Here is a 25,491-nt window from a genome sequence, read left to right as displayed (position 1 = left end):
ATTTTGACTCACTGCAACCTCTGCCTCCTGGGTTCAAGCAATTCTCCTGCCTCGGCCTCCTGAGTAGCTGGGATTACAGGCACCTGCCACCATGCCTGGCTAATTTTTATATTTTTAGTAGAGACAGGGTTTCACCATATTGGCCAGGCTGGTCTCAAACTGCTGACCTAGGGTGATCCACCTGCCTCAGCCTCCCCAAGTGCTGGGATTACAGGCATAAGCCACTGCGCCTGGCCTGTTTTTAAAAATCAGATCTCTCCTTTGACTCCTGTGTTTTTATCATGGAAAGAGACAAATCACTTATATTTTCTTTTTCCAAGCAATACTGCTTTCTGTGGTGGAGCCAAAGGACTCCTCCTCTTTTCCATGTTCAGGTAATTTATTCTTTGGGAGAGCACTGTAATCATGTGTCAATAGTATTTTAAAGTGACTTTATTATTTAATGTCAAGATGTACCCTTGATATGAAGTAGTTTTATTTAATAAAGCAGCTACAGATCAAGAGCACTTGGTCTAGACAAGTGGCGGCGCCTGCCTTCTTCTTGGGGCCAGTCTTCATCTCAGAGCTGTCTAGCTTTCAGGTTTTTCTTCATTGCTTCCAGTCTCACGTAAGCCTCATGAATCCTCGGAAACCTATTTCCTAGGTGCGCAGAGAATCATCGCATTTGTACGCATCTTTAATTTGCGCATTTGTAATCATCTCTGTGACTTTTTTTGTGCTAAAAGACCCTTTTTATTTTTGAAATGGGGGGAGGGGTTCTCATTATTTTGGTCTCGAACTCCTGAGCTCTAGCAATTGTCCTGCCTTGGTCTATTTATTAGCTGGGATTACAGATGCGTGCCAATGCGCCTGGCTATTAGAAGATACACTTTTTAAAGAGGCGAAGCGGAGCAGAGTGGAATAGTGGTATTGTGACAGTTACCTGGAAAACTTCGAACTTCTCTTCCTAAATTTACCTCTTACAGAATGTCCTGTATTAGGTAGCCTGAGTTTCCTTCCCATGTAATGCATACATGGTTATTATTATTGCCTTTAGCAGGTAAGGCTGTATTAAGCAGTTTATGTGAGAGAAGAAAGCGAGATGACATGATTGGTGGGGAGCCAGTTTAGTTAAGATTCTTTGGACAAGTAGGACTTTTGAGAAATCTGAAAAGAATTTAAAAAAAAAAGGTGTCTGTCTTCCCTAGAGTCTTTTTTTCTTAGCTTCGAACTTATTAGTTTACCTAATTAGATTCTTCAAAATAAGTTTCCAGAATTCATTTTAAGGTAAAAGATAAAACTATGTGGTTAAATTTCAGTATACCTAATCTTACATTCTTTCTGTTTCTTTTATTGAATTGCCTTTCCATTCCAATTTGATAATCAAAATAGTACTATACTACTTAATTTGAACTTTGAAAGATTTTAAATACGCACTGTGATAAATGTCTTTGATTGTAACCACTATTTCAGTGTTTTGAAACCCCCATCTGTTTCGGTAGAAGTATTTTAGGATAAGAAAGAAGTTTTCTCATCTGTTAGTTTTTTGACATTTGGACCCAAGTGACAGAGTTGGGGACAGGGACGTTTGGACAGGGAACAGGGCAGCAGAAAGAAAACCAGTGACACACAATCAAGATGAGATGCATGCACAGCCATTTGCTGGCTGTAATAGAAGTTTAATTTGTTGATCTAAAACTGTATTTGTTTTTCAAACATCTTTTCATTCTCATCTAATCAATAAAGTCATCTTTGTTGCACCTTGTTTTCTTTGATACCATAGTTAACTTTTACATTCCTTTATCTTGGGGATGGTCACAGCCTGTGTGTCCACAGTGTGTCTTCTACATAGTGACTTTGTAACAACTTTCATTTTGCTTTTCTAACATCAACAGTGGGGTGGGACTGGGAGAGGGATTTAAGTATGATCAAATAGTACCTTAGCCACATTTTTATCTTTTAGTATTTTAGTTGATTTATCCAGATATTTTTTAAATGTAATATTTTCTTTTTTATGAAATGTCAAAATTAGGAAAAGGGTTTATTTATTGTCTTACAGTTTTAGAGAATCTAAACTTACCAAGCTGTGGCATAATACATTGGATTCATAAACTACGTGTGTGTGTGTGTGTGTGTGTGTAAATGGTTGGGTAAATTGAGAAGTATTGCTTAAAGAAGATGGCATTGAATTATGACCAAATTATATCACATAATGCAAAATAAATATTTAGAATATGACTAAATATTATCTCACTTTTTAAAAGTTTATTAACTACCACTTACTTAGTGCTCAGATATTTTTAACAGTCCCTCACTGCCTGGACACCCATCATTTTTATTTTCCTTCATCAAACGTTTTAGAATTTAGGAATAAGTATATAAAGTGTTAAGAAGAAATAGTTATTAATTTGAATTATACAGAAAAATCAATCATGTAGAAATAACAATGTAATGAATAAGTATTAGTGTTTTCTAATTTAATAAGATACGGTTTACAGAAAGATCTGAAGGAAATGCATTGCTTTTATTGAAAATACGACCTGTTTTCAAAATGTTTGTTTAGAAATCTAGATGTTTTATATGTACGTGTGTGTTGCATTGGAAAGGCCAAATGAAATAATGAATAGATAACTATATTTTGGTCTATATTGTTCATGATTCCATAGCCATGTTTTTTGATAAACGCTGGAAGTATGGAAATGATAAACTTTGATACATGTGATTTCCTTAGGTATAGCATTCTTAATGCCCCCAAATCTACAAATAATGTCATCATGTAACCGACAGGGTTACACTATTCCGCTCTCTCAAGAAAATTATTTGTGGAAAAAGTATGGTACTGTGACCATGTGAGCCTTCTGAGTGCCACTATTCTTGTGTAGAATTTGGGCCTGTCAGTATCCTTTACAATCACGCCCTGTAGCATAGGCAGATATTCTTATCATCCACTGTGTTGTGGTCAACCAACCTAAATTGGAAAGCGCAAAATTACTTTTTAAAATTGTTTGGAAGGACTATGAACTGTATATATTTTTATAAAATATTTACTGTAGTCTAACTGGAGTCATTTGTTGGTATGATTCAAGTCTAAAAGTCATTACCTCTTAGGATGGATAGAAAAGATCTATCTTTGAGCAACATACATACTCATTTTATTGCCATCAGTTTATAGGAATTTAAGGTCTACTCTTGGCTAAAGAGAAATGCATCAAATGCATATATATGTATTCAATATAGCAAAATTGGTTTTTGGTTTGATTTTTAGTAACTGTCATGTAATGCAAGAGTGTATCACCAACCACATGGTACATATGACTTCTACTTACATAGTTACATTAGGTAGAGCATATTTTAAACCTTGTTATATCCCCACCTGTGTCATAATGAGCTGTGTCAAATTTGGGTTCATACACATATATTTTTATTGTTTTGTTATAGTCTTTAGCGCATTCATTCATATACATTTATTCAACAAATATTTAGTGAGCTCATACTCTGTGTCTGGAATGCTTCTAGGTAAGAAACACACAACAGTGAATGAGCTAGCCTGCTCTTGTGAAGTTGACATTTCGGTAAAGGGAGAAAGATGATACACGAATGAATAAACAAGAAAATCTCAGGTGATTATACAAAAGAAGGAGAGGGATTCTCTTGAGGAGTGATTGGTATGACAGGACTGGCCATAGGATGATCTGGTAGCACAGTAACTCAGGAGGAGGGAGCAGCCAGTGCAAAGGCCCTCAGGTGAACAGTGGCCATTTGGAGGAACAGAAGGCAAGCCAGTGCAGCGGGAACATTGTGAAGAGCAGCGGGTAGCAGGACTGAGGACCGGCAAGGCAGGCAGGAGCCATGTGGTTTAGCTTCCTGTGGACCATGGTAAGCAAATCGGCTTAATTTTATGATCTTGGAAGACTTCGAGGGTTTAAAGGAGGGAGTGGAGATGGAAGAAGCACTTGGCTGCATGGATGCTTTCAGAAGTTCCTTTAGTGTCATGGTGTTCTTGACTGGAACTCTGCCTGTAAATCCATGGTACCTAGAGTTCCTTCATCTAAAGTTGTACAGTGCATCAGTTAGCTTTTGTGGTAGTGCTCAGAACAGCCACCATTTATGTAGCTCACAATTCTACAGTTTGACAGTTTGGGCCAGGCTCAGCCAGGTAGTTCTGACTTGTACTAGGCTTGTTCCTTCTACTTCAGTCAGCCACTGACCAGCTAAGTGGCTCTGCTTCTCTGGCTCTTGGACTGACTGGCTGTTGGCTTGACTTAGCTAAGGCAATGTGGTAATAGGACCATGTGTTACCAAGCTAGTCTAGGCTTGTTCATATGGTATTTGGTTGAGTTTCAAGAGAATGATTAGAATTGCCTCTTGAGTCTTAGACTTGGAAGTGGCACAGCAGTCTCTTGACCCAGGTAAATCATAAATCCTGTCCAGATTGAGGGGTAAAGAATTAGACTCCACCTTGGATGGAAGAGACTATAACACCACATTGCATAGTAGTGGCTGATTTTGCACACTCAAGGTCTCTGTGTCTCTAAGTGATACCAAGAGTTCAAGATTGGTTCATACCAGGTGTCCTCATTGCTTTGTAAATCCTATGTGGAGGTGTCCTCACTGAGTTAGAGAACATAATTGGAAATAAGGGTGTGACCATAGGGCTGACTGACTTTGTTTTAAGTTTAACAGCCTTGGATAGAAAGACACACCAGCATCCTAGTGCAGGAGATAATGTGAACATATCACTTATGGTGAAAAGTGTAATTATAATAACATCACACTGGCTTGAAATCGTGTCTTACAGTATTAAGTTTAACAAATGCTTTTTGATGGCATAGATGTGTTTTTCATTGTTACCAATATTTATTGGGTCCCTATATAGAGACAAGATTTTAGTTTATTTCCAATACATTCAGAGGACGGCCGCTGTACTCAGCAGCGCGAGGCAGTCCTGTGTGTTCTTTGCATTGCAGGCCAACCGTGCACTGAGTGATTTCAGCAAGCCATGTCCTTGAGCTGTCATGTGGTCTGTCATGCTAATGAGGAGAACGAGGAGAATTAATAAGTAAAAGAGGAATGCTGGCAATGGCTATGGTTTTTTTTTTTTTTCTTAAGAGTTCTGTGTTTTTAATGGATTAAAATCCCAAAAACTTAATAAAATAATAATAAAGAAAAACACGGAACAACTTCTTTGCTTGATAAAATTAAAACTTTGGAACCTAAATGCTTCTCCTGCAGTTTAAATTATCATAAATCCTGGAACATAGTTTTGGAGAGCAGTTTATTTATTAGTGACTACTTTTCCTTAATGTAGGTAAAAGTATGATTAATGGAATAGGTTGTAATTGGGTATATTGGACTTGTTGGCCCAATCAAGGCAGATACAGCAAACATTGTAAGTAGAGTATTTTTATCCCCTGGACGCCAGTATAGGCAAAAATTATTTTTTCCAAGGGCGTCTAAATTCTTGGTAATATCCTTGCAGATAAATGTTATTGTGACTGGAAATTCAATCAATTTCTTGTCGATTGTTACTAGCCTCCTCCCCTTGCCCTTATTCCCCTTTGGGTGGAACAGCTCACTTGAGTAATTTTGCCTTTCCCATCCTTGCCTTGGAATTGGAGGCAAAATCTATATCATTTTAATGTTTAATTATGGTAAAGATACGATATCTATAATCACTGGAAAAAATAATGGAATATTCTTCATCACAGTTATTCAAATGGAAAACTAAAATTGAGTCACCCCCTCCTCTTTTTATTTCACAATAAATTACAGTTTGATCAAATATTTAAATGTAAAAAAATAAAATTAATATATTAAAAGGAAACAGGTGAATTTTTTTTTTTTTTTTTTTTTTTTTGAGATGGCGACTCACTGTGTTGCCTAGGCTGGAGTGCAGTAGTGCGATCTCGCAGCAACCTCCCCCTCCCTGGTTCTAGCAGTTCTCCTGCCTCGGCCTCCCAGGTAGCTGGGACTACCGGCATGTGCCACCACACCCGGCTAATTTTTGTATCTTTAGTAGAGACAGGGTTTCACCATGTTGGCCAGGCTGGTCTTGAACTCTTGACCTCAGGTGATCCTCCCACCTCAGCCTCCCAAAGTGCTAGGATTACAGCTGTGAGCCACCACGCCCAGCCCAAAATGAATATTTTTTAAAATGCTGCAGTGAGGAAGACATTGTCCAGCGTGGCACAAACTCTAGAAGCTTGGGGAAAACAAATGGATACATTTGAATATTTAAAATGTCAAATTTCTTGTTTTTGATTTCTTTACATTGAACACAGTTATGAGCATTTTCCCATGTTACAAAATATCTCTTAAAACTTGAATTTTTCGTGATTATTAATGCTCTATCATGTGAATATGCCATACTTTATTTAACCATCTCCCATATTTGTACATTTTTTTCTAATATGTTATTTTAAATAATGTAGTGCACATGCTTAATATATAAATGGTAGATCACAAACTATAACCTTAAGATAGCTCTTTCTAGCGGCTTGATTGCTGGATAAATGGGCATGAATATGTCTGAGGATGTTGATATGTAATGGAAGACTGTTTTCTGGGCAGGCTGTTCTTAGCTGCTGGCCCACCATAGATGTTGAAGAACCTAGGTGTACATATATACCTGGATCACTGTATTTTTAATTTTTCCCACCTTGAAAGATAAGATGTTTATTCACATTTCCATGACTATTAATTGACATGGAACAATGGATAATGTTATTGACTTATTTTGTTAACTAATTTCTTTTAATTAAATAAGAAGCACATGTAGTTGGTGGGGAAAGTTCTTACATTGATGTGTTTCTTCCATTTCTTTCCAAAAACATTCTAAGTACATCAGGTATATGACTCACCCCCACCTTTTTAAAAAAAACTGATGGTAGCTTACTGTGCACACCCTTTCCATTCTTTTTACTTAATGGACTATCCTAGAAATCTTTTCTTATCTGCACACAGATTTACCCCAATCTCTGTAATGGAAGCATAGTCGTCTATGTTCGGCTATACAGTAATTTACTATAAACTTAACTCCTTTGGCAATGAAAATTTCGTTATGTTCACTTTTCAGTGTTACAAGCAACTCCAGTAAACATCGTTTTAAATCTTTATTTTTATACTTCAGGATCAGTGGAATTGTTGGGGTTAATACGTAATCGTATACATGTGCATTTTGATTGATACTGCCAATTGTATTTTATTCCAGTATATATTTTCATCAGCAGTGCAAGGCTATGATTTGAATAATTACCCAAACCTGTGTATATGTTGTAATTATCACAATGTTTAATCTTTAGTACGATATGACTTTATTTGTATTCCTTTAGTTATGAGTACGGTTCGTTACACATTGTTATAAATGGACATTACTTCTCACTTCAGTTCCTCTTTTTGTGACTGTGATTCTGATTTTAGAACTATCTAAGAAAAATAAATTGCAGCAGAGTTTTGACATTGCTTTATTTTAATGATAATGCTGCTAGAATTAGTATACTCTGTTTTCAATGAGTGCTTTACATTGTGAACATAAAAGGACTTTGAAAGTGAAAGAGAAAGGAAAGTACAGCCAGTTTTACTTCCAAATTCATGAATTCTCGTTTTCCCAATTTTCTTACTGGAATGATTGGAAATTAAGGTGATTTGTGTTATTTTTGGTGGAGGTGGGGCGTAGGGTAATTGGGAAAGAGATGTCAATTGAAGGTTTTTGTGCTTTAGGAGAGTGAGGACTGTAAATGGCTTAGCTGCTACTGAACTTTACAGATTGAACTTTCACAAAGCTCTTAGAGGTTCTCTACAAATGGAATCCTTTTAGGCACTTGTGTTATAAAATGTTGATTGTAACATTTGAAATAAGTGTGAGTTAATGGAAAGGGCCTTGTCTTTGGCTTTAGGAAGTTTCTACTTTATCTTAAACCTGCCCCTTCACACCTCTGAACTTCAGGAACCCTTGAAAAGTTCTCTCTCCCATTGAAGTGAAACATGGGTCTCATCAGAGTGTTCAAATTTGTCTCTGCATTTGTTACAGCATCTATGTGGAGGAGGAGAATGTTGGCTATTATGTCCTGATTTTACATTTGATTAAACCTGTGACTTTTTTTCTTACTGCTAATTTTAAGTCTCCTCACATCAAAGTTTAAAAAGAAAAATGGCACCATGATTAATCTTATCTTTCATTTCTGAATTAGAATTTATCTTTGACTGTAAAATGGGTACTTAAATACATTTCACTCAGATATTTATACCTAAGCTAAACTCATCACTTTGATTTTCTTATGACGTTAAGCACAAAACATTGCAGTTAATAAATATCTGGAAAGTGTTTATTATGAATGAGTGATGGTTTTTTTTGAGATTAGAGCAGATAAATGCAGATTATAGGCAAAGAATTGATATTTTAACATCAACGCTGTATCTTCCCAGTACAGTATCCAGTCTTTCCATTGAGAATTTGTCAGAGTTTTTCAGTTGTATGTTCTTGTTTTAATCGGATTAACACAGATCTACTTCTAGTTTATGAATAATAAGAATGATAGGTGATTTTGGCTTATGAAATATAGTTATTGACTTTTTTGTTGTTGTTGTTCAAATTTATGACAAAAGGAACAAAAAAAGCTTAGCTGATTTCGGCCGGTAACTTTAATGACTGCTACCTGGAAATCAAGTGTAAAAGTTGAAATACTCCTTTGCTCCCACTAGAGGGGGATTCCTCCCAACTTAGGTAAAAGTGCTCTTTAGACCCAATGTGAAAACCTTGTATGACATTGATATTCCCTTTGTATTAAATTGAGGATAATCTCATGTTTTTAAAATCAGCTGATTTTCTGTAGTTACTGATATTAAAATCTTACAGAAATAGAGGATGTAAAGGCTACTTGAAATAGGGTACATATATATGTATTTAAACAACAGTGCTTTTGAACAAAACAAATACTTTTGTAGAGTTGCTATAATTAAATTCGTTTAAAGGTATATTAAGAGTTTCAAAACAACTCCCCCAGCCCTGCTGGAGATAGAATCTGGGGTGAAGGGTGCCCTGGTGAGAACTGGCTCCTTCCTCCCGCCCCCAAGGTCTGTCACTGTCTCTGTCTGCTGAAATAGCCACAGGGAGAGTTCTAAATTTCACACGAAAACTTTGATTTGCTCTCACCTCAAGTTGTCAAATATATTAAAGCCTTATCTTTAAATAGAGCTCTATTTGCTATTGAATTTTCTTGTTACATTGACTTTTTATAATATGATAAAATATGCAGAACTCACACTCTGAAGATTTTTTTTTTTGCAAAGTTAAACTAATATATTTTAAAAATAATTCTATCTGTGTTAAAAATAGCACATCAAGGGTGAGGTATGCAGATATGATCTATATGTGTAATTCACAAGCAAATGTCATATGATGTTCACAATATTTAAGATTCAGCAAATTTCCTGTTCGTGCTTTTCCTTTAAAGTCTCCAATGTTGATTAGAGGTTTTAATTTTAAAAATAGTTGAGGTTAGTAATCTAGCATTGTGAAAGTCAGGGCTTGGGAAATTCAAACATGTAATCTTTTTTCCTTTTCTTAAATGAAAAGTAGATAATAAGGCCTTGTTTCTAAATCTAACAGCGTTGAAAATTAAACTGTAAACAGAAATGCTGTCGGTGAAACTTAAAATGATTTTTTCTGCTTTAATTGATCCAACATTTCAGTCTTTAGCCTAAAATCATATTTGGTATCAGCAACATATGGTTTTCTATGAAAACGAGGCTGCTTATCTCCATCCCTAATGGTAGTATCTTTCTTTTGCTTTCTGCATCAGCCTCTGCCAGTGCCAGGGGATGGTCAGTGAGCCTGGCTTTCAGTGAAGCAGTTGGAGAAGACAATTTGCTTCCTTGTTTCTTTTTTTTGAGCCTTTTACTTTCATACTGGTTGAAAGTCTTATTGTCATGGTCTTCCTTTCTATATTTTCTTTCTACAAGGGAAGAATCCAATTTTGTTTTATAGCAGGATACATTAGATAGGCCTATATGCCTTCTACTTAAACACCTGCCACACGTGCCTAATTTTAAAAGGTTTCAAACTGACAGTGAAGCCTGTTACAGTCTGATACTGCCCGCCCACCCAGTCTTCCTCTTTAAAAATACTCAGATGTGTTCTGTTGCCTTCTTTCCTTGTTCTTTTGCATCGTGTATCGGTAGTTTGCAATAGTCAAAGTTAAAAGCTTTACACACCACACTGAATAATTTTGTTTAAAAAACAGTAATTATCAATAGACATCTTGTTCCTCGCAGGTTTTTAAAATTCATGTTAATGAGCTCTGTCTTCTAATGCATGAGACTGACAGGCAGTCTTGAAGTTTTGCCATCATTTCACAACTTGTTGCTTAGACTCTGCCTGCCTTTTCCAGAGTATTGCTTTCAGGAGCTCTTGCTCTGCAACATTCCAGAGACCCAGCGCTGCCCACTCTGATCTGAGCAGGACAAGAATCTACTGGTAGCACATATGCATAGTGAGGTTGCCCTACAAAGGGCAGCTTCCCCTCACTCTGTCAGTAAAAGATCAAAAGGCATATGCAGCATGTGATTGAGGTGAGAAGGATGATTCTACTCACTTCCTGGATTGTTTTTGAGGAACTTCAACCAGTACGTCCACATGATGGCAGATGGATTCATTTGATAGGAGCTCCCGCCGTCTTTTTTTTTTTTTTTTTTTTTTTTTTTTTTTTGAGACGGAGTCTTGCTCTGCCACCCAGGCTGGAGTGCAGTGGCCGATCTCAGCTCACTGCAAGCTCCGCCTCCTGGGTTACGCCATTCTCCTGCCTCAGCCTCCCGAGTAGCTGGACTACAGGCGCCCGCCTCGTCGCCCGGCTAGTTTTTTGTATTTTTAAGTAGAGACAGGGTTTCACCGTATTAGCCAGGATGGTCTCGATCTCCTGACCTCGTGATCCGCCCGTCTCGGCCTCCCAAAGTGCTGGGATTACAGGCTTGAGCCACCGCGCCCGGCCCTCCCGCCGTCTTATAAAACTGAAACCCAGACGGTGACTGGGATTTCAACCCAGCTCTCGAAGATACTCACAGATCTCTCTTTCTTGACAACTGACATACATTGAATGCCAGTTTTCTCAGAACTCTCAATTCTAGGCCATGCCTGTGTCTGGTTTCTGTGGCTAGACTCAAAGAGGTTTTTGATAGTGCCTAAATTATGTTTTTCCTTATGATTTCAGGTTGAAGTCTTGGCCTCGGAGGATACAGCCTTTGGACTCAAGGTGTGTAGTCTGATGTAGTTCATTGTGGAGGTTTTGTCAGTTCCTCCTAGGTGGATTTGAAGGCTCAACAAGAGAGGACTTATTTTTTTTTTAATCAAAGTACCGAGGTTTAAAAATCTTAACAAGTTTAAGATTTATCTTATTGTGATTAAGTTTAGACTGTGGTAGTATTTTCGTTACCTTCTTTGTTGTGGAGAATATGAGAAACAGTACAGGAAAACAAGAGTTCCGTTTAGTAGTAATTCACTTTTAAATTTCAATTCGGCATAGCACAAGATTTACTTAAATTTTGCCCCAATTTAGGGGCACCGAATAGGGTAAGATGTTATCAGAGTGCTGTATTTAGTTCAGAGCTCCAGTGTTATTCATTGATTTATTAAACGTCCCTGCTTCAGACAGAACCCCTACAGTCCAGTTACAACCAGATTGAAAACCCAGCTCCTTCCCGTGAGGACCTCATGACCAGTTGACAGATCTAAGCCTATAAGCAGATAAATCATCCCACAGGGTGGCTGTATCCATGCAAGAAGCATGCCAGAGGCTGCGAGTCAAGTGGAGTGCAGAGTGGCAAGGCTTTCTAGGAGGTGGATCCCTGGGCCGAGTTTTGAGGGCTTGGGTTATATTGAGGCAAGAAAGGAGGGCAGGAGAAATGAGAGCTATTTTCAGGTAGAACAGCCACCATGAAAAATATCAGAGGAAGCTAAAAGTAGTTAAGTTCTGCCTGTGTAGCAAGATCTGAGACTGGACAGGTTAAAGATAATTTTCTCCTGTAGAAAATGGTAAACTATTGAAAGATTTTAAGCCAGGTAGTGGTCAGATTTGCAATTTAGACAGATGACTTTGGCTACTTTTTGGAGGATGGATTAAACGAGAGACCAGTCAAAAGCAGTTGAATAGACCCGGTAAAAGCAAACACAGGCCTGAGCTGGCATAGTAGAAGCAATGTCAGAGGGAAGAGGACCGGCGACCTCAGTATGCAGGGTCTGGTGCCTGCTGGGGTGTGCAGAATAGGAAAAGACAGGAGCCCAAGATGAGTCCAGGGACTGTATAGTGTCACTCTGAGATAGAGAACACAAGAGGAAGAATTACAGATTTTTAAAAATTATAATCTTCCAGACCTGAATTGTCGATCAGATTACTTACCTTTTGTATATGTTTGCTGATAATTTTTAAATTTGTTAAATTTTGAGTAAATTGGGAGACATTTGCCTTTTATACATATTTGCTGATGCTTTTTAAATTTGTTAAATTTTGAGTAAATTGGGAGACACTTATTAGAGAATTCTGATTTCATTTTTTTTTTTTTTTGAGACAGAGTCTCGCTCTGTTGCCCAGGCTGGAGTGCTGTGGCCGGATCTCAGCTCACTGCAAGCTCCGCCTCCCGGGTTTTAGGCCATTCTCCTGCCTCAGCCTCCCGAGTAGCTGGGACTACAGGTGCTCGCCACCTCGCCCGGCTAATTTTTTTGTATTTTTAGTAGAGACGGGGTTTCAACGTGTTAGCCAGGATGGTCTCGATCTCCTGACCTCGTGATCCGCCCGTCTCGGCCTCCCAAAGTGCTGGGATTACAGGCTTGAGCCACCGCGCCCGGCCTCTGATTTCATTTTCATATAGAGGTGTAGAAGTATAGGGTAGGTGCCATCAGTTACTTTGGAAGTCAGTTTGGGAGAATAGGAAGATTGGTAGAAACTATTACAGAACACCAGGTATTGGTGACGACCCTCACGTGACTCCTCCATGTGTTACATCTTTGGCTTGAAACCAAATTGGATTATTTATATATTTTTTCTTTTTACCATTTTTCATCCTATGTGCTTGACATTTTAAAAGCCCAGTCTACCAGTTGTGCAGTAATGACAGGTAAGATGACACTATAATACTACCAAAAGCAAAGTTTCTGAGGTTACAAATGTAGCAAGATTTTACTTCCTTAAATATATATAAAGAAAATTAAATTAATACTTTATAAATACTTGATAAAACTCAAGTTTATAATCCTAACACATTTTTTATGTTTCTGTATTTGCCAAAAGTTACTAAAAGAAATTCTAAATAGAACCTAACTCAATATTATTTACAGTATTTAACATGTGGTTGTCTTGTGAATTTTTCAGTTTTTATTTAATGCCCAGCATGCATGTGGAATATTCATTGCATTTTTAATAAACCTGTAGGGTCAGTTCTTATGAGCTCATTTTCATAATCCTTCATACTTACTGAATATGCAGCAATGTTACAGAAGATTAGTGTAGCCAGCAGCCCTCATAGTCTGCCCTGCTGTGTGAAGGCTCCGCGTTTGTTCTGTGGCCAACCTAACAGATTCCTTTTGTAGCTTTAACTTTTTTTTTGAGACTGGGTCTGATTCTGTTGCCCAGGCTGGAGTGCAGCAGCGTGATCATGGCTCATCGCAGCCTCAACCTCCCAGACTCAAGCAATGCTCCCGCCGGCCATGTGCCACCATGCCTGGCTAATTTTTTATAAAACTTTGGGTCTAACTATGTTGCCCAGGCTGGTCTTGAACTCCTTGCCTCAAGTGATTCCTGGTCTTGGACTCCCAAAGAGTAGTGTTGGGATTACAGGTGTTAGCCACTGCTTCTGATCTCGTAGCATTAAATTTAATATGTTGAAACAACAGTGAAAATTTTTTTCAGCAATCCAGTGACTTTCACAATAAGAGATGCTTTTAGCTTTTGCTGATCTATCTATACCGATGTGTTTATACATCTAATTAAAAATGGGAAATTTGACATTTTACCGCTTCATTATCTGGAAGTTGGCAAGTATATTTTTGAATTCCAAAAATTACCTTATTTCTTTTTCTTTTCTTTTTTTTTTTTTTTTTGAGACGGAGTCTCACTTTGTTGCCAGGCTGGAGTGCAGTGGTGCGATCTCAGCTCACTGCAACCTCCACCTTCCGGGTTCATGCAATTCTCCTGCCTCAGCCTCCTGAGTAGCTGGGACTACAGGTGTGTGCCACTATGCCCACCTAATTTTTGAATTCTTAGTAGAGACAGAGTTTCACCATGTTGGCCAGGATAGTCTCCATCTCTTGACCTCGTGATCCGCCCGCTTCAGCCTCCCAAAGTGCTGGGATCACAGGTGTGAGCCACTGTGCCCGGCCAAAATTACCTTATTTCCTGAAGGTCTAGGTATTCAGCATTGGTCAGGTTTTTAAACACATTCACAATTGGTGTTTCTTCCTGTTTTTATAAGCACTGGGAAAGGTAACTCAAGTGTCTGAGTCACAGCGGTAACACACGCTACCCTCTTGGCAAATGCACAGAACACTTCTGAGCCTATTGGATAGAATGTGGGTCCCATGTATGTCACTGCTCCTTTTAGTGATGATCTTTAATGAGCCTTAATCTTTCTGTACTTTTTTCCTACTACTTCTTTATACTTGTATGCTTTGCCTTCTCTTAAGCAGAATTAAATTTACAAGCTTAATATTGACTTAGCACGAATTTGTCAGTCTTACTGGAAAATGAATGTACATGTTGGGACCCAGCAGTGGGAACGACTTATTTTTGTATGTGCATGTGGTGAAACTACAACCCAGGGAAACCAGTGTGCGGTCCTGCAAAACTGCCATGACTATTAGGGTTGATTCGAGAGTAACTTTTTCATCTAGTCAAATGGCAAGTATCTGTGTTCTCCTACTTCTTACATCTTAATTTTGCACAAATAGAGATTCATTGTTTTGTTAGGCTTATCTCGTTTAAAGGTAACTTAGAATTTGAAATGCTGAAACTGTTTCACAATATAGTAAACAAGCACTTCCGCTGTTTTCCAGTGGTGCTAGTTTTTTCCCTCTGAATTTAAGTAACTTTTATTTTCTTGAGTTTGTTTCTATACAGGTATAATTAAGATAATTATTTTTAAATTATATCTATTTATAATGGAACAAGAATTTGAGGTGAATAGAAGAGGTGCTTCAAAATAAGAAATGGGTGAATATATGCCTTTCTTGGTAAAGTTCTGCAAACTGTAGACCACTATTCTTATTTTCAGCTTTGATCATGATTTGAATATATTATAAAGCTTATAATTCTATAGAAAAATAAATCAAAAGTCCCAGCAGCCACCAACATGGGTTGGTTCTTTTTATAGGATCAGTGTGCCTTGTATATCATTAATGAACTAACTAAAGCTGCTGGTGATAATGGGATGATATATCAGCTAAGCATTTGTATGTGTACATATGTGATTATATTACTAAACATAGGGAAAGACTAAAACATTGACTTGTTGCTTATGGATTCTACATATAGTAGTATAGAAAATTATAGTAAGGGGTGTAAACAAGAAAGGAGTATGTAAATTAGCCCGGGGTCATTAAAAATGTAAATATAACTTATTAATAAACTTCTTAAGAAATCTTATTAATCTAATAAGTTACTTCAAAATTTCATGACTGTGAATGTTCTTCGTCTTTTGATTAGGTAGCTAAGTCCAGAATTAGAGAAAAGCACGTTTTTATTTAATCCACTCTCATATGAGATGTGGACACTGTTGTTATCCCCAGTATTAGGTGAGGAAACAGGAACTCAGAGTTTAGAACTTGCTCAGGTTCACACAACCGATCAATAACAGAACTGGAATTTGCATCAACAAGGTCAGCCTCAGCACCTTGTCTGTTTTCTGAATGCCCTGAGAACTGATAGAACTGATAGGGGGTACCCTGTACCTGCCCCTCACTCTTTACTCCCCATCTTCTTAGCCACCCTCACCTCTGCCCCACTTAACTCTTCTTACTAAGGTCCATAATGACACACCCAAATCTAGCAGAGCAGTCCACTACTTGCCCTGTGCCTGCCTCCTTGCGCGTTTGACCTAATGGACTTCTTCCTTGGTGCACTCTCTTCCTGTGGCTTCCTCAGCAGTGTTTTGTTGATTCACCTCCTACGGGTCTGGCCTCGATTTCTCAGACTCGTCTTCCTCTTCACAGACAGGCAGTATTGCATTTGTTCAGGACTTCATCCTAGATTCTCCTTTCTGCTACATATGTCACTAACACCCCACGTTACATCTTCCCCTCCTTCTCCAGGGTGTATTCTTAAATATCCTGCTGAATGAGTGAATTATGCATAAAGCTATGACAAAGATGAAAACATGTATCTTTTATTCAATACATTGTATTTCCTGGGGTAAATTCTTAGTGCTTGCGTATTTGACAATAATGTAATTTGGTTATCAAAATAATTTTTAAAGATTTTTCCCTTTGAAAGACGGAGGGACAGAAATATGTATTACCAATTTATTCATTTGCTATACCTGTCTTCCAGTTCTAAATGGACATCAGAATTCCAGAAAATCAGAAATATTTTGATAGGGTGTTTTGGCTGGCGTGTTCTTTGGCAGAAGAAAACTCTGAATTTTATGACTCTTTTAATAATATTTGATATAAACTATTAAAAATACACGTGGAGAGGTCAGTTGAAAATGAATTACGAGGATAATCGAGGGGAAGCATATTGTATTGCTCTCAAAAATAATGAGAAAAAGAAAAACGATGCAATTTACGCTATCATTGGGCCCCACAAGATCACAGGAGCCCTCCACTCCTTTTCTCTTGAGACAGAGTCTCACTGTGTCACCCAGGCTGGAGTACAGTGGCGTGATCTCCACTCATTGCAGCCTCCACCTTCCAGGTTCAAGTGATTCTCCTGCCTCAGCCTCCTGAGTAGCTGGGATTACAGGCCTGCACTACGACGCCCCGCTAAGTTTTTTGTATTTTTAGTAGAGATGGGTTTTTACCATGTTGGCCAGGCTGGTCTCGAACTCCTGACCTCGAATGATCTGCCCGCCTCGGCCTCCCAAAATGCTGGGATTACAGGCATGAGCCACCGCACTAAGGCTACACTTACTTTAATCCTCTTTGCTGATAATTTTTAATATTTGTTTTAGGCACCTAAAATTTATTACTACAAAAGAGAAAGGTCTAAGCTAAAGTATCTGAACATAAGATGGTAAAGTAAATCCTAGACTTGTATTACTTTTTACCTGTATTTTGGTTGATTAGACATCTTAGAGAAAAATAACATCAGCGTTCAAACTGGTCTTCCAACCCCTAACTAACATAGTCCCTTAAATATCCCATGCCCTTTGCTGCCCTTAGCTTCCCTCCAGCCTAATCTCCACCTTGCCTTTCACCTAAAATGCTTACTCTTCCTCTTTCTGCATTTCAAAATCCTGCTTTCCCTCCAGGCTCCATTCTAACCTCTCTCTTCTATGATTTGTCTCAGCATTGGAGCCTTCTGAGTGCCATCCTCAGAGCTTAACAGTTCTCACTGCCTTTAGGACTCATTTGGAATTTCTCAGCTACCAACTTGTTTTTGTGTTCTTTTGTATTTGGGAGACAGCGTGATATGGCCTAGCCCAATTCCGTTATGTGGCATTTTCCCCCGAAATATGGTAAGCTTAGAAAATCCATTTTTTTCATCTTTTTATATCCATATTGACTTTCACATGGTAAACAGTGAATAAGTACTGATGATTATCTAAGAGTTTTACTGATAGTGTTAACAATTATCATTGCTAAGAGCATAAAATGTGTGATATTAACATGTCCCTACTGTGTTCTTCTCTATTCTGGGATTTCCTTGCCGATTCTCCCGTTATCTGGGCTAATATGTGAGCTTGGCATTTCCTATTTAAGCTCTGTAATGCCCACCTGAAGGAAGACATTCATTGTTAATGTTTGTTGAAGCTATTGAGTGAGTATGGCTGGCATCAGAAACTAGTTGGTTCCTTTTAACCTGGCTTATCTTAAATATGTTAATTAATCAAGTTCTGCAGTTATGTTCATTCATATCATTCTACTTCTTTCCACTGCTTTCCATTCAAACAAATATTTATGGGATATACATGTTATTTGTCAAGTACTAGCGATGCAGTGGTAAGAATAGTAGGTCCTTGCTTCCACAGATCTTACATTCTAGACACAACTTTTGGAATGATCTGATGTCAGGGAAAAATCCAAGAAGAGATGCAAACCTTGGATATAATTGTATGCTTTTCTGTTGTTTAATTGTCTTAATTGAATCTATTTATTGTATTTTACAAAATGGAATGTCATTCCAGTTTGACTTAAGGAAATTGAAGGATTAGTCACTGGTAAATATAATTTCAAATAGAATAAAAGTGGAAAAATTTATTTTGTCATTTTAAAATAAGGTATTTTCAATTGTGGAAAATACATAGCCTGGGAATCATACTTGGCAGTGACTTAAATCAAATTTGAGCTGCTTTCTGTCTTTTGACATCTGATCATTATGAAAATATCTATATTTCACTTCCCTCATACAAAAACAAAATGATGCAGTCTATAACTATAGGATTTATCATACTGGCTAAGGAGGAAACAGAAAAAAATACAATGGCAGCCCATGTCTGAATGGGTCTCCTGGCTCAATAACCAAATAATGACCCTTGGGAAAAAGCGGGAGGTTCACTTGTAGCTTCTTTTTATGATCCGCCTAACTTAGAGGGCTCCCGTTTGAATTGTGTTAAAAGCCCATTTGTTTTTAGTCATTTCTGACTCTGTGTCTTTTGTTACATTTTTCCAGCTTTAATCATTTCTCATGGCTCATTTTGGTTCTGTAGAGGTGTGCTATCCAGTGTGGCAGTCACCAGCCATGTGGGGCTAAAGTATTTAAAGCTAAATCAAACTCAGATAGCATTTCTTCAGTTGCACTGGCCACATCTCAACAATTACATGTTGCTGGTGGCTGCCACACTGCCATAGTGCATAGAGAGAGCCGTCCATCTTAACAATGAGTTCCGTTGCCTGAGCTGGTCTAGAAAATACAGGTTCCAAGTATGTAGATGACACAGACAGCTTTCAGCATAACACATTTCACAATTAGAACAGTCATTTAAAAAATTGTTTTAAAAACTAGGGATTTGAAAAGATAGTAGAAAACAGAAGGAATTTGCTTTTTGGGTAAAGTGCTATAAAGCAGAGGGAATGTTCTGCTTAGGAAAGAAATAGAAACTATTATAAAGTTGACAAGTTTCATTAGATTTTGAGAAGAGAAAAGTTTTAAACAGGGTCATGAAATTTGGCATCCTTCTAGAGTGACATTTGTAATGGGTCATTAATTCATTGATTTGCCTAAGATATGTCCCCAGGCTACCAATATATTATTTTGGATTTAGAATGTTTAGTTTTGCATTGTAAGATTCTACCCAATAAAATAGTTCTTTCTTTTATGAGTGTAACCACATGAAAACATATACTAATCTTCTGTTTAGAAGCATTTAGCATATGTATTTTTTGTCAAGGTGCATTAACTCTGGTTCTTCTCTACTCTTTGCGTCTTCTTAGCAGGACATGTTTTTTTTTTTTTTTTTTTGGAGACAGTCTCTTGCTCTGTCGCCCAGGCTGGGAGTACAGTGGCGCGATCCATCTCGGCTCACTGCAAGTTCCACCCTTAGCGGGACATCTTTTCTAGTGAATTTACTTGGCTAACTCTCTGAGTGAGTGTGACTTTAACTTAGGTGGAAGTATATTTAAGATAACCAATGTCATTGAAACAAAACTAGCAGTTTTTTTGAACTCATAATCTTATGAACTCATATTACTTTTCATAATGTGATTTATTTTTAATATTTTTTATTTAATTAAAATCTATTCAAAACCTTTAGAGCAGTAGAGGACCAAGTTTATTCCATATTGTTTCAATATTGACTCAAAATTAAAATTATAGAATATATATTGTTAAAGCAAAAAATTTACTATTTCCTCTAAAAGAAAGATTCAAGGGGGTGGGGAGAGGAATCTGCAGTGTTTCTCCAGGACCTCAAGGGTCTCAAGTTCTCCCGGATGTGGGAATCCAGGAATCCATATTGAGCTCTTCTCTTCTTTTGTTAGAAAATTTTCCAGCCTCTGCTTCTGCCATCTGCTGGTAGTTCAGACAGTTACATGTTTGAGTTTAAAACAAATTTGCTTTATTTTTATTTAGAAACGATTTTGGGGAAATACTTTATGTATATTTATTGTAATATTTTGATGCAGTTTTCTTTGTTAGGTTTAATTATCTTTTGAAGGGATGTTTTAGCTTTTTTTTTCAGTTCTGTCTTTAGAGGAATACACAAGTCTAAAACTCAGAAAAGACAGAAGACTATGAGGCCAAAGCATATGCAGTGAAGAGGCAGGGTAGAGCCCTGTTAATGAAAGGCCTTGAGTGGCCAGTGAGGAGTTACTTGAGAGCTGTTAGGGGTCTCACCTGATGTCTGGCTTTGGATTAAATATGGAATAGAAATTTTTTCCTTCCATTTTACAATTAATACTACTTGACTGGGAGTTGAACACACCCATATTCTACTGTAAGTCCCATTGTAAGGTTGGAGAATTGATTTCTAGACATCATTAAATTTCTTTCCAGCCCTAAAATTCTGTGGGTCCTTGATGCTAACGGGCCTCCTGTATTCATCCAAAGTGCAACTGTTTTACCATTTATTATTCTTCCATTTCTTCCTGCTGGTGTTTCATAGACTAAGGTATTCTTGTTGTCTTGAGAAAAATAGAATTTTGTCGTTGTGTTGTTGTCCACAAACAAATCCTTTCATTAAGTGAAGCCAGGCAAAAATTTTTAAAAGAAAGATAAAATATAGGATTTTTATTTTCTGCCACCTTTAATCTTCTTTCCTAATTTCCTTAAGAGCTGCCTTGGCCAGTTATTTTTCATCATTTTCTCAAAGAGAAAATGTAACCTAAGATTTTTCCAATTTCTTTTTTTCACAATGAAGAAGGCTGAGGGAGGCAAAGTGACTTATTTTAGTCACTATCTAGTGGTAAAATTCAACTAGAAGTTGCTGCTTCCCAGGCCTGTGTACTTCATTTAAAAATTCCAGCAATGTCTGTGTTGTTGTTGTTTTTTAAATCAGTCCTCAAGTTTAGGAACTCTATATTAGGTTACATCTTACAGAATTGACATTTCACAGCTCAAAAAATGGTGTAATGTTGGCAATTTCATACGGTTCAACCCAATGTACTAGGACTCTAATATCATTTTAGATCAACTTTCAATAGTGAAAACAGGCTGGGCGCGGTAGCTCAAGCCTGTAATCCCAGCACTTTGGGAGGCTGAGACGGGCAGATCACGAGGTCAGGAGATCGAGACCATCCTGGCTAACACGCTGAAACTCCGTCTCTACTAAAAATACAAAAAACTAGCCAGGCGAGTTGGCGGGTGCCTGTAGTCCCAGCTACTCGGGAGGCTGAGGCAGGAGAATGGTGTAAACCCGGGAGGTGGAGCTTGCAGTGAGCTGAGATCCGGCCACTGCACTCCAGCCTGAGCGACAGAGCGAGACTCCGTCTCAAAAAAAAAAAATAGTGAAAACAGTATTTTTCTTTAAAAGTGGTTTATTCCAATTGGAATGGGTATGAGCACACTCTGTGAAGTATTAGGTGATTGCAAGATGTTTGTGGAGGACATGAGAGTACCCAGTAGGCCACAAAGCCCAGCAAGGAAGGTGTGATGTTTCCAAAATATGTTTTGGCATTATATGCAAAATCAGAAGTAGTATATTATGATCAAGGGAGTTCTTAGTGTAGTAGGAACTCTATTTCTTCTGGACCAAGTATTCTGTCAGGTGATGGTAGATGGCAGAGTGTTTAGATAGATTCATTGACAGCATGGCGACTGTCCCAAGATCTACTAAGTCCACTGTGCAGAAGAAATGTTTGCCCTGCTCTAGTGGTGGTGAAGATATGGTCAGTGGAGGGAACCATAATTTAGTATAGTTCATGCCTGCCTTTGTCAGATTCTGTTCATTTTTGTAAAAACATATTAGGAATTAAACATGGCCTCACATGCTATGTGTCTGAAAAGTGGTCTTTTCAAGAGAGCAAGGAGTTATGCTGGAAGCAAGCTTATTTACTTGTATAATTTGGAGTTTGATTGACTTCCTTTTTCTCTGGGGACATTATTTTGGCACTAGTTTTTGAGGACTTAATTTTCTAGTAATAATAAAAATGCATATATTCTCTTATCCCCACCCTCAAACACCTGTTCATTTGGGACATGCACATATAATTAGAGGCATGTTTCGGGGCTTGCCTGTAAAATTCCTTTGCATACAGTTACTGTGATCATATTAATAATCATCAAGCTGCTTGAGATTTTGTTGGGAAGAAGCAAAGAAAATATCCCAGGGAGGATGGGGGTGATTTTGATTGCGTGTGTTTTAGGTTGTCTGCACTGCCAAATTTTAAAGCAGATCCTGTTTCTTCAGATGGTGAAAGCCCTCCTCCCTCCCTCCTCCTGCCTTAAATTTGGCTTCTTCCCAAGCCATGTCAATTTTTGCAAGTCAGTTGAGAATGTCAACGTGGCTGGTGTTGAAAGAGCCAATATGTTGGAAGATGCTTAAAGCCAAGTAGAACATTTATGTGAATTAAAGAATATATCAGGGATGATTTTTAAAAATCAGATTTAGATTAAGAAACCTGTTGAATTAATACTTGCATAACAGATGTATCACTGATAAATACTTGTAAAAGATATTCCCAAATAAGCAGTAAAAGTACCATTTTACAACCGAAGTAATGCATCCTGTGGGTCCATTTGCAAAGATATGCCAACAGAAATGCATGCAGAGCTCTGAAAGTGATAATGCAAATAAAACATTTCACATTATAACTTAAAATAACAAGTTTGGAAGCAAGAAAAAGTCTGGGAGACTATTTGTTTTGTCTAAATTCTGCTTTTACTCTGGTCTTTTAACAGTTGGCTTTTGATAATGTATTATTGCCTTAGTGTGTTCCTATGTATTGAAGGAATACATTGTCTGACAGAATTGTGGTTGACAATATTACAAGTTCTAAATAATAAGAGTAATAAATATCATGTCTTGTTTGCTTTGTTGTCATAGTCGCCTGTTCGCATGTTTTCCTGAATTCAGCTGGTGTCTTGATTACAATGGAATCACTAAGCAGAGAGTTTTGCCGTGTGTAATGTATTCGTTTGTGCACAGCCACAGCAGAGCATCCATGCAGCCCACAGTGGCTCTGTGTTCCAGTGTGCCAGGTCACCAAGACTTGCTGCCTTGAGGCCAGGCGCAGTGGCTCACGCCTGTAATCCCAACACTTTGGGAGACTGAGGCGGGCAGATCACTTGAGGTCAAGAGTTCAAGACTAGCCTTAGCCAACATGGTAAAGCCCCATCTCTACTAAAAATACAAAAATCAGCCAGGCGTGATGGTGGGCAGCTGTCATCCCAGCTACTTAGGAGGCTGAGGCACAAGAATCGCTTGAACCAGGCGGTGGAGGTTGCAGTGAGCTGAGATCATGCCACTGCCCTTCAGCCTGGGTAACAGAGCAAGACTCAGTCTGGAGAAAAAAAAGACTTGCTGCCTTGATTTACTGCTCACTTTGCCCAGCAAGGCCACTCTGCCTGGGCTGATTCTAGACCCTGGCCAAGGTGAGGTGAAGCCTTCCCTCTCTCTGGCCAGAGTGCTCCTTAGGTGTGACCTTCCTTTGGTAGCTGGGCAGGTTTCTGCTTGCAGTAGGTGTGGCCTTAGATGGCCATGTGAAAAGGAGGGGTCAGTGTGAGGAACGGGAGAGAAGTAAGGAAGGAGAGAAGTACAGAAGAGAAGAGAAGGGGAAGGGTGGGACTGGCCCTTGAAATTGGCATAGAGGAAGTTAAGTCCTACAGGAAATTTCTTTTGTTTTCCCCTAGCTACACATGGCAGTTTAAAGCATTTACTTGGCTGTTTCTTAAGAAGCCATGTACATTTGTATTTTTATAAGAAATGTCTCTTAACCTCCCTTCACTCTTCCACAAATTAAATTTTCCTTTCAGAATTTTTTTTTTTTGTATCTCATTGAGGAAGAGGGGGTGTGAAGAACAGAACAGCAAATGAATACATATTATTTATAATGAGAATTGGATATAGGCTTAGATTGCCTATTACACATTAAATATCATGGTAAAGTCAATAAAATTTTAAGAAGTATTCTAAAATGAATTTCAAGCAAATTTTCGAAACATTTCTAGAATTTCTTTTTAAATCTTCACATTATATATTAAAGCTTCTCACATTGTATTCCTATTTTTGTCTTATTTAAGTTTTAATCTCCTTATAAAAGGGTAAGTGTCTTTTCTTCAATCATCTTAATGTGTTAACCTGCACTTCATATCATCTTGATTTTCACACATACACTGAATGCTGCTGCAGTCCAAGAATAACAATGCCATGGCCTCCCAAGGAGTAAAGGCCCCCTGGACCATCAGCCCCAGCATAAGGAAGAGAGACACTCTCAGTTGTGGGGTGTCCCTGCCCAATTCAGCCCCCACCTCACTGAGGGTCTTCCACCCCCAGTTTCCATCTCAGATGCCCAGAAGGGTGGGAGGGGCCAAAGGAGCTCCACCTTGTATATCATAAATAAAGCCCCCTGGACCCAGTCCCCCCACAAGGAAGAACAACAGATAACTCAGTTTAAAAAATGTTACTTGTGGCCGGGTGCAGTGACTCACTCCTATAATCCCAGCACTTTGGGAGGCCAAGGCGGGTGGATCATGAGGTCAGGAGTTTCCTGAGACCAGCCTAACCAACATGGTGAAACCCTGTCTCTACTAAAAATACAAAAATTAGCCGGGCATGGTGGTGCGCGCCTGTAATCGCAGCTACTCAGGAGGCTGAGGCAGGAGAATTGCTTGAACCCAGAAGGCGGACGTTGCAGTGAGCAGAGATCATGCCACTGCACTCCAGCCTGGGCAACAGAGCGAGACTCTTATCTCAAAAATAAAAAGTTACTTGTGATAAGTGAATAATTTGGGAAGAAGAAATCCTGAGTTTTATGGTGCAGAAGGTATTTCTTTATCATGTAGACACTTAGAGGGCTTCGATTTTGGTAGTAAATAACCTTCATTTAAAAAGTTAATTTTTTTGTTTTACCTTCAAATGAATCCTGTAATAGTACTTCTAATGACATCATACTCATAAAATGACTTTTTTTGTTTTCGGATTGACAGTGGAAATGTTTATGATGTGCTATGTAATAGTATGTGTAAACATCACAGGCACAATATTAATAGATGCATGTATATGTGTGTCGCACAGTAAATATTTCCCATTCACATATGTATGCATTCTTTCCTTTTACATAGGAGGCACAGAGAAGTTGACCTCCCTAAAGGATAAGTTCTAAAAGGCAGGAAATGGAGATCTGCCAGGCTTGTTGGCTAGAGTCATGGACAAGAGCAAGGCCTGTCTGAACTGCCACTCAGTTTTTATTCTGTGCATTTGCAGGGCTGGTGATTA

General features: G+C 38.3%; 1 protein-coding gene across 9 annotated transcripts in view; it reads left to right on the top strand.

Moving 5' to 3' along the window:
- Positions 1 to 25,491, top strand: part of ARID1B (AT-rich interaction domain 1B) — a 442,707-nt gene that overhangs the window by 254,563 nt on the left and 162,653 nt on the right. For 6 of the 9 annotated variants that reach the window (XM_033234967.1, XM_033234968.1, XM_033234964.1 and 3 more), the window contains exon 5: positions 11,184 to 11,225. The exons of the other annotated variants lie outside the window; for them this stretch is intronic. In XM_033234967.1, coding sequence (XP_033090858.1) covers positions 11,184 to 11,225 — 42 coding nt within the window. The remainder of the gene's footprint in view (positions 1 to 11,183; positions 11,226 to 25,491) is intronic. 9 annotated transcript variants of the gene reach the window in all.

Source organism: Trachypithecus francoisi, unplaced genomic scaffold (assembly GCF_009764315.1).
Source record: "Trachypithecus francoisi isolate TF-2019V2 unplaced genomic scaffold, Tfra_2.0 Lachesis_group15, whole genome shotgun sequence".
NCBI lineage: Eukaryota > Metazoa > Chordata > Mammalia > Primates > Cercopithecidae > Trachypithecus > Trachypithecus francoisi.
The sequence above is the reverse complement of the archived record's forward strand: the minus strand, read 5'-3'. Positions and strand labels throughout refer to the sequence as shown.